General features: G+C 45.7%; 4 protein-coding genes across 4 annotated transcripts; 2 read left to right on the forward strand and 2 right to left on the reverse strand.

The window, feature by feature from the left end:
- Nucleotides 1-1,650: 1,650 nt before the first annotated feature.
- BDV37DRAFT_50583 (dynamin-related GTPase DNM1) lies at nt 1,651-4,463 on the forward strand. Its single transcript, XM_032090787.1, has 3 exons — nt 1,651-1,912; nt 1,971-3,965; nt 4,026-4,463. The coding sequence occupies exons 1-3, from the start codon at nt 1,814-1,816 to the stop codon at nt 4,332-4,334; spliced, it is 2,403 nt and encodes an 800-aa protein (XP_031934945.1). The 5' UTR covers nt 1,651-1,813; the 3' UTR covers nt 4,335-4,463.
- Nucleotides 4,464-4,740: 277 nt separating this feature from the next.
- On the reverse strand, nt 4,741-9,658 carry BDV37DRAFT_276768 (putative cell cycle checkpoint protein Rad17; the record flags this gene model as incomplete). Its single annotated transcript, XM_032085626.1, has 7 exons — nt 4,741-5,707; nt 5,965-6,005; nt 6,048-6,238; nt 6,526-6,530; nt 7,050-8,827; nt 8,915-9,287; nt 9,354-9,658. The coding sequence occupies 7 exons, from the start codon at nt 9,656-9,658 to the stop codon at nt 4,741-4,743; spliced, it is 3,660 nt and encodes a 1,219-aa protein (XP_031934946.1).
- Nucleotides 9,659-9,847: 189 nt separating this feature from the next.
- Nucleotides 9,848-12,519, reverse strand: BDV37DRAFT_50599 (ELMO/CED-12 family protein). Its single transcript, XM_032090788.1, has 3 exons — nt 12,018-12,519; nt 10,567-11,935; nt 9,848-10,498 (listed from the first exon to the last, which is right to left on the reverse strand). Exons 1-3 carry the CDS (start codon nt 12,279-12,281, stop codon nt 10,035-10,037), a joined length of 2,097 nt encoding a protein of 698 aa, XP_031934947.1. The 5' UTR covers nt 12,282-12,519; the 3' UTR covers nt 9,848-10,034.
- A 382-nt stretch (nt 12,520-12,901) lies between these two features.
- On the forward strand, nt 12,902-14,350 carry BDV37DRAFT_276770 (uncharacterized protein; the record flags this gene model as incomplete). The annotated part of the gene is made up of 5 exons (XM_032085627.1): nt 12,902-12,908; nt 13,372-13,492; nt 13,618-13,772; nt 13,812-14,260; nt 14,309-14,350. The coding sequence occupies 5 exons, from the start codon at nt 12,902-12,904 to the stop codon at nt 14,348-14,350; spliced, it is 774 nt and encodes a 257-aa protein (XP_031934948.1).
- Nucleotides 14,351-14,534: the final 184 nt, after the last annotated feature.

Raw genomic sequence — 14,534 nt, forward strand, 5'->3', positions numbered from 1 at the left:
TACTAGTTGTTGATGGAGTAGGTAACCAGTCAGCAGAATATATTGTTATTGAGACTGCCATTGCCTGTGGTGGCTGCATTGTCCATCCTACTAGTAGTTGCCAGTCTATGGTAATCTCTATTCCGCTAGAATCTAGTAACCTAGGGTATTCACGGCTATACTAATGAAAGTCACTGTTACGCCCGGGGCTTTGTCGTCAAGTCTGAGACCAGTTAGCGGACCACGCGTCGAAGGTTACTAACCTGAAGCCGGCACAAGATTCTTGTCGACACTAAATTATCGTTGTCACAGCGGTGCAGTCAACACCAGACTGCCGTCGATACAAGACTCGAGTCCAAAGGTCCAGGCCTATGGAGTATGTCTATCCGATAGTTAGAAGAGTGTGAACGAGCTGAACTGATAATTACAAAGGTAACTCTGTAGTAACAATATTTATTGATCACGAAGAACTAACTACTACTGCGGGAATGAGTGTCGTTATATATCCTTGATCTGGTAGACCATCCTCCTCTCGTTGGTCCTTTTGTCATGTGATCTTTTGTACTCTTGTGCCGAGCTTTCTGACAGCTTCACTGTTCCTGTCCTTTCATAGCCAGTATGTTATTTTATCACTGTTTGTGCTAGATCAGGGTCTGTGACACAGGTTCCATAACAATACTCTATAGAGTGTAATATCTTTCTATACTTAAAATATATCTCTATAGCAGTATATTATCCAAGTATCAGATCTCAGATAGCTATCATCTCTTCTAGTAGTTATTGAGATATTGAGATTATAAAAAGTACCATTTTCTATGGAATACAGAGGCGGTTTGTCACAGTGCTTGCCTACCTGCCTGAATAAGCTTATATATGTGAGTGCAGTACAAAACCTTTGGCTTTGTATCCTAGTCTTTTGCCGATAGTGCAGCGGTCTAAGCTCCTGAATGCGCTCGGGAGCCGCCCCATGACACTCCGTAGAGAAATTGCCAAGCAATTTCTGACCACACTGACTTTTTTTAACCATGGCAAGCCGCATCCCTTAAGGTTATCAGAGCATATAGAAAAAGAGTAATTAATAGAAGATATACTTCATTATCCTCTAAATTAGTAGTTAGTAGTCTATTTAATTCAATTTTTTGTAACCAAGTCTTTTACACTGATTTCTAAGTCTTCTGGAGCTGTATGCCCAGCCACGGAAGGGACAAGTACTGAGGCTAGGTGATAAGTATAGTGTGGGTGTTTGTCACTGTCTCGAATAGGAATGCCAATGAGTGATTTCGCAGGAGTAAAGGTCCCCAAGGAGGTGTTCCTGGGGTAACTCAGTAAATCAGCCGAGGACTTGTAATTCCTTTGTCTTCCACCTCGACGCTAAAATATTACGGTACAGGTACCAATATGTATCAAATCACGTGACACACATACAATGTTTACTGCCAAACCGAATTACCGGGTGTCACATGACTGGAAGTGTAACTTGTGTCCATATCTTGTCCGCAAAAGCATAGGAAAGAAGGAAAGGGCGAGCTCCACTTTGTGGTGTATCCTAGGACCAGCTACCCACGACAACACTGGAGCAAGCAAATCGCAGCAAACTCCTGCGGCCAAGACAAATAACTGTGGCTTTCCCTTTGTTAGTGCTAATTGGCATTTCTGAAGGTGTACTTGGCGTACAATCTCTCTGTCAACTTTCGTGAGACAACTTGTCACTATCAGACAACAGAAAGGTATACTCAATTAAACTCCTCTGAAGAATAACAGGAGGGGAGAAATTGAAGAAGCCAAGAGAAACAGAAGGACAAAAGGCAACCAGAGGGGGAAAGTAGAAACAGAGATGGCGTCCCTTAGCGAAGACTTGCTTGTAACCGTCAACAAGTTGCAAGACCTTGTTTTCAATACGATTGGGAATGATTCTCTTGACTTGCCGCAAATAGTAAGTTCCCTTTGGCTTACAATCTAGACTGATAGCAAGTACTGAATTTCTTTTAAAGGTTGTGGTAGGTTCTCAGTCATCCGGGAAGTCGTCCGTGCTTGAGAACATTGTCGGTAGAGATTTCTTGCCGAGAGGAAGCGGCATAGTTACGAGACGCCCCTTAATACTGCAACTTATAAACATACCCAGCGAACGCCATGACAAACCTGACACTGATGAGGTTCATGTGCCTCACACTGCTGCTAGTGTAGCTGGACAGCATGAGTGGGCGGAATTTCACCACCTCCCTGGTCGGAAATTCGAGGACTTCGCTCTTGTGAAACAAGAAATTGAAGCCGAGACCGCCAGAATAGCCGGAAGCAATAAGGGAATCAATAGGCAACCCATCAATCTCAAGATATTTTCGCCTCATGTTCTTAATCTCACCATGGTTGACCTACCAGGGTTAACCAAAGTGCCCATTGGCGACCAACCATCTGACATAGAGAAGCAAACTCGAGCGCTGATTTTGGAATACATAGCAAAGCCAAACAGCCTTGTCCTGGCGGTATCCCCGGCGAATGTCGACTTGGTGAACTCTGAAGCCCTGAAGCTTGCTCGCCAGGTAGATCCTATGGGGCGCAGAACAATCGGCGTTTTGACAAAGTTGGACCTTATGGATCATGGCACCAATGCTATGGATATTCTTTCTGGGCGCGTCTATCCTCTGAAGCTGGGGTTCATTGGCGTTGTCAACAGATCCCAACAAGACATTCAATCAGGGAAATCCTTATCTGATGCTTTACAGGCAGAAGTAGATTTCTTCCGGCATCACCCTGCCTACCGTAATATGGCGAATCGTTGTGGAACACAGTTTTTGGCAAAAACACTGAACACGACTTTGATGTCTCACATTAGAGATCGACTCCCTGATATCAAAGCCCGCTTAAATACACTCATGGGACAAACACAACAGGAGCTTGCTAGCTATGGCAATAAACAATTCAGTGGCAAGGAACATCGTGGCTCATTGATCCTGCAACTAATGACACGTTTTGCATCCTCTTTTATATCTTCCATTGACGGAACTTCATCTGAAATCTCGACCAAGGAACTCTGCGGAGGGGCCAGAATCTATTATATATTCAACTCCGTTTTCGGCAATTCTCTTGAAACAATTGACCCTACGCACAACCTGACAGTTTCAGATATCAGGACAGCAATTCGAAACTCAACTGGCCCTCGTCCAAGTCTCTTTGTCCCTGAACTTGCGTTCGATTTGCTCGTGAAACCTCAGATTAAAATGCTGGAAGCTCCTAGTCAGAGGTGTGTAGAGCTCGTGTACGAAGAACTTATAAAAATCTGCCATACTTGTGGATCACAAGAACTCCTACGCTTTCCACGCCTACAAGCAAAGCTTATCGAGGTAGTATCTGACCTCCTTCGTGAGCGCTTGGGGCCCTGTTCAGCATATGTGGAGTCACTGATTTCCATACAAAGAGCCTATATAAACACAAATCATCCGAATTTTCTCGGTGCGGCGGCCGCGATGTCTTCCGTCATTCAGAATAAACAGGAGCAAGAACGGAAGTCGGCATTAGCAGAGGATAGAAGGAAGCGTGAGAAGCGACGACAGAGGGAACTCGGAGGCATCAATGGAAGCACAAGTCTCTCTCCTGAGGATGAGGAGGAGCAAGCACTAGAGCAAAAGGCTCAGACCATCCCTATCAGGAGTCAGTCTGCAAAAGGCACAAGAACCATGTCCCCGCATATTGGCAAGCCCCAAGAAAGCGGTATTGCGGCAACTTTGAATGGTGCAAATCAAAGTCCACATGCCATGTTTGGTGCCACAAACACCACACGCGATTCATTTTTGAATTATTTCTTTGGCAAAGATGGCGCCCAGCCATCTCCCTCACTTCCTCCTCAACCTTCGAGCCAAAACAGACCTTCCAACCACGCCAACGATATCAGCACCAGTCAAAGTATTCGGAGGACGGAGGTGCGCTCTCCAGTGATGCCGCCTGATGACTATGTACCTGTTCCGGAGTATATTGGCGAGGTTAACTCTCTTGTAAGTCGTGATTAGTTCGAGCTTTGTTTTTGTTATGCTAGAAGCTCATACAATGCACAGGAAAATACTGAACCAACTCTTTCTGATCGTGAGCTGTTGGAGACAGAGTTGATTCGCCGCTTGATATCTTCCTACTTCGATATTGTTAGGGAAACTATTGCTGACCAGGTTCCCAAGGCCATTATGCACCTTCTTGTCAATCATAGTAAAGATGTTGTGCAAAATAGGCTTGTCAGCGAACTTTACAAGGAAGATCTCTTCGGAGAACTTCTTTACGAGGATGACGGAATCAAGGCGGAGAGGGAGAAGTGTGAAAGACTTCTAGAAACCTACAAGGAGGCCGCAAAAATCGTGGGCGAGGTCCTGTAGTCTGTTCAAAATTCACATTTGGTGGGTGACTATTAATCCATCGGTGATTTTTGTACAATAGAGGACAATACGTCGAAGCCCTTCTGTAGCGCTAGCTGCAACTGTACATCTTGTATTTCTGCTAGAAATCTTATTAGAATATTGATTGAACTTGTATCAAAGTCAAGTCGAACTGGACTCAAATCTTCGGACATCAATGTCAACGGACTTTTATTTGCTCTTCTGTATATGGCGAATGCTGTACATTCGGGGTCTCGTCTTAAGTGACATCCGCGAAGCATGTATGGAATTAGCTGTATGCAATAGGCCTAACGGCGAATCGCAGCCACAGACACAGAGGTCTATAATGTTCTCGAAGGAAAACGTGCAAAGTTTAGCTCTGACATATCGAAGCCACGCAACTATGTCAGTCTTTCTTGTTAGATAGTTTAGGTGCCTTCCTCAACCGTGCACCCTCGAAACCATATAAAGCACCCCCCACGAACACGAAAAGGGCGCCCATAAGCACACCTGGCCCAAGATCATTTCCGAACAGGTAGATGGATAGTAACAGCGAGATGAGTTTTCGAACGTTGAGCACAATAGTTACGGTTAGTGAGGATGATTTCGCCGAAAGAAGATGAACCCCACGGATACACAGATATTGTGTTAGGGCGTTCATTAGAAGATAGAATACCTGTATTGGTATACAAGCTAGAATGAACTGGGAAGACTTGAAACGCTCAAGCTCTGCTAGCAGATGAATGATAGTGCTGATGATTGGCATGGGCGCTGGTTTCACAAACGCCGTTCTTGAGGTAGTAGCTAAGTCGGTGTCGAGTAGTAGGGGAGAGCTTGAGACAGACCCTTTTTTTGCAGTGATAGCAGAAACTATAGAGAGCAACGAAGGCGAAGACAACAACGCCCGCCATTGGGCCAAAAGGTGCGAGTAGGTTGGTAGGAAGAGGGGCAGAGAAAGTGTGTGCGAATAAAAGAGGGCCTCCTTCCAATGGTTTCTGCCGTAAGACTCATATAGTCGATCCGCGTAAACTCCTTGGAAAGCCGACAGTACCATTGCTAGGGCAAGGATACCGAACCCAATCATTGTACTAGCCATAGTGGAATCATTTTGGTGATACCCAACGCTTGTGGATTGACCTTTCATACGAGCATCAGCCAACGCTGCAGCGATGACACCTATAGTAAGCATAGCTACCGCGAGGATTTGGCCGTGTGAGTATCTCTTAGCATTGAATGCATACCCAACGAGCATGGACGCCACGGGCCCCCCGGATCTCAAGATAATGTGTAGTGGGACAGAGATTTTGTACGCAAAGGCCCAGTTGTTTAGAAGGTTGACGGCCACAAAGAAAGTTGTGTACACCAGCCATGATCTCAGAGGAATTGCACGTCGACTGAGAAACAGGGACTCAGGGCCCGCCGACAGAGACAGAAAGCTTGGAGACGTTAACAATGCAGTCAGGATAAATTGTGCAAATGTTATGAGGGGTCCTTGCGATGCGAATATTAGAGGAGAAAGAAAAACAACCGTATTTGGAACCGAAGGGAGGAATGAGAATTACCTGAGCTCGATTGCTCCCTGTGTCGCGACATCAGTTATCGCTTCTGGTACTTCATTTGCACATGCGACTTACTTAATAATGGCTTCCAGGGCAAAGACCTGTACTCCAACTGTCAGAAAGAGAGGCAGATTATCATTTACTGCCCACCTACATTGGCACAACAACCACCGAAAATCAGCGAGATCATGAAAGCTATAGTTGTCCAGCCGGGAAGGGCAGTATAAGCCGCAGTAGTGGTTATGCTACCTAAGCTCGCATATGGCTCCTTGGGTCCATCGTGCTCAATCAGATGATCATCAGCCTGTCGCGAACGACCGTTCGTGACCACTGAGCGATCCACGCCTCGATTCTTTAAGGGTCCGGCATTTTGTTTGAGCATTTTTTCTCGATGAGAACGACTATATGAACCTCATAGAAAGGCAGGCCTTAGGTTGCAGAAGTAGATGGACGAGTTTTGCTTGGCGTAATTGTAAAGTTGACAAGTCTCTGGGGTTGAGTTAAAGAACACATGAAACACTGTTTGAAGGAACAGATGATCACAGCCAACTGAGTCAATTGGTCTGATGGGAATCACTGTTCAACTACTAGTTAGTTAGCTCCTTCGGTGTTGACTAACTAGTTATAGATACCGTCCCTAAAGTTAGTTAACGTAACCGGTAAGCGGCTCGGCCACCTCAGTATCTCATACAAAATGTACATTTTTAAACACCAATATCTCAACAAAAATATATTCTATCTATCTTAAATTTCATATATAGTCTAATATATATTAAAGTAGTAAGTAGATAAGTTCAGAGAGTACAGAAATTTTTGATTATCCGGATAATATATTGTGATCATGAATATGCGATACAAGGGAACCGATACGCGACCGACTGCGCAGCTCGATTGTTTGCGCAGCTCGGTTATCAATTACGTTATATGAGACTGATTAGTCATGCATTTACCCTTGTCAGTAACAACATCACTACAGATAAGTACTCCGTACGGATACGATCGCGAGGCTTCCGGCATGATCTTATCTTATCGGGCAATCTTTCTTTAATGTTCACCGCAACCAAATACCATGAGACATACTAGTGTAAGGTTTGGCTTGATGCCTGGATTAAACTAGAACACAGGATCAGCTGGTGCCTGTGATGAGAGATGTCACAAATCGTCAACAATATCATCATCGCTCAAGATAAGCTTCTTCTCTTGCTCGTAGTTAACCGGCAGCTGGGACCCAAAAGTGCTGCTTTTGAGATTTGTTGAGTGTAGCCTTTGAGAAATATCGTGACCAGCAGAAGCCAAACATAGGCTGCTTCCATTAGGGTTATTTCCCTGGCAACTGTGTGGGCACCCGGCTCCATGAAATCCAGTAATCCTTCGAAGCTGGGCGATCTCGACCTCACCGCGATGGATCTTTGTGAGATATGGTAGGTGGTACAGCACGAGATCTTCTCGGGGTATCATGGTCACGATTCCCGCTTGATCATTGCCGTAATCTTCTACACAATCTGGCTTGTATCTTGTCAACGACGCGGATAAGCCAGGATCCAGGTCTGACGATGTCCTGCGAAATGAATTCAGCAGCTTTTTCACCCAAACATTCGTAAGGCCCCCAATCTCCTCTGCTTCCTGCATCAGCCGCAACGTGCTTGGAAAGAGCATTTTATGGGCATCGCTCGATCGATCTGCTCGAGTTGATGTCGCTATACGTCTTTTCACAGGGTGAGGGAGAGCAAACAGTAAACCACGAGCAGCAACTTGATAACTTATATCTTCCTGCAGCATTACATCGACGCCAGCACTGCTTCTATTCGTACGACTCCCATACAGCCCTTTATGATCGGCACATAACATATCACTGTCTGATAAAGCGACTATACATGCATCAACACAATCCACAAACGATGGGCCATCGCAAGATGGCACGTAATTTTCATGCAGGGCACTGATGAAAGTTTGTGTATCAGTCCCTGTCTCTTCCACGAGCTCATTAACAGGGACCTGTGAGACTTTCGGTCTGTCATGGTGCCGCATATGCTCTGGAGGCGATGGTAGTATAGAACCTTCGGTTGCAACACCCGTATCGTCTCGCTTGTTGTATACAATCTTCCCGACAGCGTGAAATATTCCTAGGCTAGTCTCCCTTTGGGTTACTAGCTTCAGTGTCTCCTTCTCCGTGGGTGTAAGGATTACGTTGTTGCGACATGGCTTCTTTCCCCTTATAGCAGGGGTTCCCCAACGCCCAACATCAAGACACAGAAATTCTAGGGAGGCAACTGCACTTCGAATATCCCCTGATCTAGAGATGCTTTGCAATATGGCAGGGCCTGGATCCTTATTGCGCTTGGAATGGCGGGCTTCCTTTTCCAAAATCAATTTCAGGGCTTTGTACATGAAACTTGGGGCAATACTATTGAAATCAACGATGGTTGTACCGGGGTGGTTGAAAAGTTCCGGTCCGAGTAGCCGGTGGACTGTTAAACTTTCTGACGAGAAACCTGATGTGAGATGAGTTTCTGAAACGATTATCACAACAGGAGAGCTGGCTTGGGCATTGATCCCATTCCGATTAAGTCCATAAGAGGGTAATGTAGCTTCCATAGCAAGATACCGCTGCAAAGATAGCCTGAATGCAGCCAAACCAGAAGAGCCTCGATGCAAGAGAGTTGGAAACTCTTCAACCAAAATGACACGCTGCTGAGCATAGAGATCAGAGTCTTGTGGAAGGTCAGTAGGCCCGTCTAAATCAAGCTTTCTAAACTGATCACCGCGGCCTAGGAAATCTTCAAATTGAGTAGCAACCGATACATATGCTTTTGTAGCGAACTCTGAAACTGGGGGGTTCTTCCACTCGAGTATATCAAACCCTAGCGTCCGAGACAGTATGTTTATTGTGGTCGTTTTCCCGCTCCCCGCAGGACCTCGAAGGATAAGTAGTTTCTGTTGCCGTCAAGACATGAAATCCAACATCGCCGCAAATAAAACTTTAGGTCGGAAGTACATAAATGACAGAAAGGAGAAACTTACACGTTCTCCAGTTCTAGCAAAGGCGTTGCGAAGCCAACTTTGCACATCTGACACCTTTCTCTTGTGGACCGCCAACTCGTCTAGATTTGTAGGGGAGTACTGCTGCGCCCAAGGCAGCTTATGGGCCTGAGGGGTGATTGATGGTGAGCTGTTATTTTCTTGATTAGAGACCATTGGTAGGACGAAGCGTTTGCGTGTGTTCGTAGATTTACGCGCAACACTTGTGCTTCTTTTGGGTGACTGCACTCGTGAAGGCGTTTGGTCGTTGCTGATATCTCGCGCTACCTCTTCGTTCGCGAGATGTTGAGTAAATAATTCATCGTAGGAATCATAATCATCATCTATTATATCGTCATTGTTGTTGTCGTCCTCGCTACCATTCACCCCTTTTATTGCTTCCTTTGTGGGAAGACACGTCGCCTCGAATCTCCGAGAGGACCATCTTTGTTCGCTACTTGCAGGTTCAAAGAATTTCTGGAGGGAGGATGCCGTGCGCGTCTCCTTGTCGGAGGGCGGAGAGGAGCGGTAGACTCGGAGACTGGAGTAAGCTCGATTTGGGCCCGACGGGATATGTTTCGCTTCGAGTTGTGAAGGTTTAGTTGAAAGGGTTACAGGATCAGCTTTGGCCCTTCTAGAAGGCGTGTGAGTAGGTCTCGTCTGGTTATTCTCTGTGCCAAGCTCAGCGTCCTGATCTGACGGATGGATGGCCAATCTCCGCTGACGTTTGTTGGGGCGATTAGCCATCATTGGGAGATATGGACATATGCAGAAATCATTGTAAGAGAATTCCTTGGAAAGACATCAAACGAGTCGGTTATGCCTGTCCCTTCAATAAAGCCAAAGAGCAAGCCTTTCAACGTTATCGATGAGCTGAAAGATTGAAGAAAGGATGTTCTTGTTCCTTATGTTTCACCGAACGGTATTATAATGTAGGTTATGTACGGTACCGTACTTCGTCTCAAGAGGCCAAGAAGTGCATGTACATATATATTGATCAATATCAAAGTCAGGCTAAGTAGCTAGTTGATGACAACACATGGACAAGCGTTCAACTGTTTTTGACGTGACTCGCTACTATAGTTTCATTGGTAATAAATGACAAGAAAACATGACAAGCACCCTAAGCCCCCCCAAAAACATCATAATAATAATCATTATCTAGGTCTTCCCGTGAGGGAATATTTGGAGGTTCACCCGCGAATACTCCATCATCGAACCTAACATTCAATAAACGGATCTTAAGTCCATAGTCGCTGACCAAATTTACCAATTTGCTTGTCTCTGCTGTGATAGGCTGTTGGTTTAGAAGCATAAGTAACCCGTCAAGCCACTCAGATGCGATGCTTGGTGATTGTGGCCGCAGAGTCAATAGAACTGCTTCCCTGTGAGTTGCTTTACTGGCAGAGCGTGCATGACCTTCGATCTTTCTTGAGTCATCTGTGGACGAGCCAGACTGAGGATGGCCATGAATAGTGATCTTAGTAGCAGAGACATGATGCGACACGCTCTTGACCGTCGACGACGAGGAGTCATCGGAGGTTGCTGAAACATTCGAAACTACCGAAGATACAATTGAGAGATCGACTGGTAGAGTGACAGATGATTAGCACAGTAATGACGTTGGGGAACTGATGAAAAGGAAGCATTCTTACGCTTCTCTGGAAGTGCATCAAGCTCTGGGCACTTCGTTTTTACGCTGTTGAAATGTCCAAAATGTAAAATCCTTCGGTTATGTGAGAGCTGAACAAATTTCCAGCTGGGATCCCCCGAAGCCACCATGTCCGCCGTGGGACTGCCGTCATTAGGAAACCAAGCACCTTGTAGCAGACATCTAATTCTCTGTTCCTTGACAAACTGCAAGGCTTCATGGTGTAGCTCTTCGCGTACTTGTCGCAAATGCTGCCCCCAAACATCCTCGTATGTAAGCTCCAGGAGTTCCATCTGTAGTTCGCGAAGCCGAGAATATTCGAATTCTGCCAGGTCGTCCTCCACATCTTGTACATCTCTTGTTCGTGGTGCTCCCCCAACAACTGATTCGACAAGGATACGAACAAGTTCCACGATTTTCTCGTAATCTTCCACTTCCGCGCCAGTGACCTTCCATAGTCGGAAAAAGGCATGTAGACCTGCGACATGTAAACGGGTCCAATGTAACAGCAAGGGTTTAAATATTTTGTCAAGGTTAGCGCGAGACTCTAATATCAGGTAGCTTTTCGCATCCTCCATCTCCGACTTATCAACTTCAAAATGCTCGTAGAGGATCTGTGTGACAGACAAAGAAGCACGCGCTATGGGACACCGCTTCTGCGCCGGCTTCGTTGACTGCTCTAAAAGCAATTTCTGGAATTCATCTTGGTAGTTTCTGATATAATCTGCCAGATCCATCATTCCCAGGAAACCCATGGCTTCAAATTGCACGATAGGGCTCTCCGACTCGAACCCCAGTCGGCGCCATTTTTCTGGATTGTGCCTTTTTGAACGTCGCGCCTCATTGCCACTCTCGCCCCCCTTCTCTAGTTCCCGTTCACTGTTACTGGCCAAGTGTATACCTTTAAGTGCTCGTCTATGTTCTGGCTTTTCCAAATCTAGTGCGATGTCTCTCCATTTCCTTAGAAGAACCTTGGTTAAGGATTGGAATTCAATCAAAGGATGCGCATGATCCTGTAATGCGCTACTTTGCATCAGGGCATAAACTGCTCGAATCACACCCAGATCCTGTAGTTTTTGGATGAACTTGGGCCATTCTAATTCGGAATCGTTCGTGATTGAGTCGCGCATAAGAGAATTTATAAGTTGAAGCGCATTGGCGCAAAGCGCATGATCAGCCGATGAGAGCCTGCTAACAAGCATTTCCAAAAACTGCGGATAGATAGCGATCGCGGGTTTCAAAGCACGAAAACCAAAAGTCCCATTCTGCGACAAGCGACCACCTGTATGAGGGTGCGATACAATGGAAACCAGGATAGACATTGCACCACGTAAAATGTTGACCAAAGGATGCGTTACTATAAGTTCGACAATCTAAAAGGGGCAGGGTCATTTATCAGCATGGATACTGACTGATACAGAGCATTGATTAATGCGCGCCAATCCCACGACATACTCTTTCAACCACTTCCTGATCGACGAACTCCCATCCTTTGTCCACCTCTAATAGTCTGGCAAGGCTTGTAAGGCTATAGGCCAGTGTGTTTCCACTGGCATGTAAGCTCAAATAGCGCAGTCGAGTTAGGCCTCCTTCTGCAATAAAGATATCGGCAAACGATGGGTCACCAATGCTACTTTGAAGTTTGAAGACTGCCATTTTTCGTACCGCATCTTCGTCGCTCCCTAACCTCTCAACTAGCTCAGAAATATCGTTCTCCATCGCGAAGATGCCACAGCTCTCCTAAGTCGATGATCCCAACAGTGTCGCTTAGATTGTAGAGACAAGGTAAGGCAAGTCAGAAAGCCACTTCTGCGTTACGGGGGTTATCTCTTGGAATGGCAAATGACGTTGATTGCGGAAGACGACAAATAGTCATGCGCTCGGCAATGTTGACCATATGAACACTCCTAGGGGTGGAATTCAAGAAAGGGCTGATGGATAACAGGGGCGGCTCTCAACTCAGGGATTCGTTGAAGAAGCCAAGCACAAGGTAAGATAACTGGTAGGGAGTAGTAACTAGACTAACTTGAGAGGTACTTCATCCAGAACATACTAGTAGGACCCACATGGGTGTACTTAAATGGGTGTGGTGGGTATTCTGAGTTTTAAGACTGTACAGAGTATGAAGCAATGGAGTACTTTAGTATGGAACTAAATACTCCGTATGGAGGCTAACGGTGTGAGAGTAGGTACATAATAAGTCACTGAATGATCCATTGCTGCCAAGTAATTCGATTGGAACTTTTACCCTTGCACTATAAAAAAGACATGCAGTGAGTCTATATCTACTGGACTTCTTGTAAGTATTCTCTGTACCAAAACTTTGTACCTCCCGTACTATGTGCTGTACGCAGGTAGCTTACGTATCTACTACTACTCTGTACTGTGTAGAAGTGGGTATCCATGGGTACATACAATGTACTCCAGAGTATGTACATAGTGCTATATAGAACTCGTAGTGCAGCTAGAGATATCTGTGTAATAAACTGCTACCCTACTTTATTACCAAGGTACATAGTACTAGAGCTGAAACACAGTGGATCTTTTACTTATACCTAACGCCAAGATTAAGCCTCGGAAGCGTGTTAACATTATATATTATCTTCACCTCTCCTAGTTCTACATCACTTATGGCTGGTTAGCGCTCCGCGTACGTCGACCGAAAAAAGGCAACGAATTTATTCCATTCCATTTATCCGATTTTTCTCTCTTTGCCCAATACACCTGGGGAAGCGACAAGACGGGCAAACCTAGCCTTTTACCTAGACATTTTCACCGATGAACTTATCCATGTACTTCCCGACAACAGCTCCTCATTCCACCATGCCAGGTATCATGCCTGAGCAGGACAACATGCCTATTCTAAATTCACAACTGAAGAAGCGAAAAAGGGACTTGGCCCTGTCCGACGCTGTTATTATACCTAATACGTAAGTAAGACAATTGCACCCGGGGCACCGCTAAACAAATAAAAAAGGGAACGAATACAACAATGAGGGTTTGATTTGAGCTAATAGACTGGGAAATTAACTAATCTGAAGGATATGTCTTACAGCACCAAATTTATTCCGACAACACCTCGTACAACAAACGCCCCGTTTTGTTTAGACTGTCCAGAGCTGGTCGGTGATAACGGAGAATTCTCCGCTCCCCAGCGATGCATTCCTCGAAAACGACGAGTTCTTCAACAGTCATATATCCACCCACAAAGTACAGAGGCCTGGTCGAATAGCCTCACGCAGCCGCCAGAGTCGAGCATAGCGCAGGTGAAGATAATATCACCAAATATTCGTACCTCCGGAACCTCCAATGTACCGTCCCCTCCTGTATCTCCTAGAACCCTTGTTCCGAGTCCTCATTCGCAGCATAATACTTGCGCCTCTGCTTCATGTTTACGACCGTGCCACATATGCCACAGAAGGCCAACTACCAAGGAAGTACTTGATGCATATGTCGACTGTGATTTGTGCGGCGAGCGTAGCTGCTATATTTGTCTCCGCCAGTGCGATGCTATTCATTGCAGTGGCTCCATATATCTTCTCGCGGAGAGCCAACTGCTCAAAGATGCTTCGAGCCGGTTACAGGACGACACAAGCAAGAATAAGTCACATTTCGGACAGCCGAGGAAGATATGCTCGTGCTGTGCGGTGGAAGGAGTAACAGAAACAGGGATAGAAGTGGTTCGATGTTTGGACTGTGTACGTGATCATTTATCACACTGGCAAGTCCATCATATAACCCAACAGAAACAAGCAGCACGCGACCATCAGGTTACATTTGGGAGATAATAGTCGTGAGCTCAGGGTTCACTCTATCAAGACCTCAAAGTTGACCCGTGACTCTCAGCTTATAAGCGGATGATCTAATCAGCCTGACAGCGAGACAAATTGACATGGCAGGCAGAACTCGGTATCTTGCTCGTATTAAGCAATTGATTAAGGCACGCGTTTGTTATTCACAGCACCAATATTC

This window comes from Aspergillus pseudonomiae (genome assembly GCF_009193645.1).
Source record: "Aspergillus pseudonomiae strain CBS 119388 unplaced genomic scaffold BDV37scaffold_148, whole genome shotgun sequence".
Classification (NCBI taxonomy): domain Eukaryota; kingdom Fungi; phylum Ascomycota; class Eurotiomycetes; order Eurotiales; family Aspergillaceae; genus Aspergillus; species Aspergillus pseudonomiae.

Bases quoted from the DNA above. Each gene is read 5' to 3' on its own strand.
- BDV37DRAFT_50583 (XM_032090787.1), top strand. From the start codon at position 1,814: ATGGCGTCCCTTAGCGAAGACTTGCTTGTAACCGTCAACAAGTTGCAA. The intron at 1,913-1,970 runs GTAAGTTCCCTT...TTTCTTTTAAAG, and splicing joins CTCTTGACTTGCCGCAAATA to GTTGTGGTAGGTTCTCAGTC. The intron at 3,966-4,025 runs GTAAGTCGTGAT...TACAATGCACAG, and splicing joins TTGGCGAGGTTAACTCTCTT to GAAAATACTGAACCAACTCT.
- BDV37DRAFT_50599 (XM_032090788.1), bottom strand. From the start codon at position 12,281: ATGGAGAACGATATTTCTGAGCTAGTTGAGAGGTTAGGGAGCGACGAA. The intron at 11,936-12,017 runs GTATGTCGTGGG...TGCCCCTTTTAG, and splicing joins ATCAGGAAGTGGTTGAAAGA to ATTGTCGAACTTATAGTAAC. The intron at 10,499-10,566 runs GTAAGAATGCTT...TCACTCTACCAG, and splicing joins TGATGCACTTCCAGAGAAGC to TCGATCTCTCAATTGTATCT.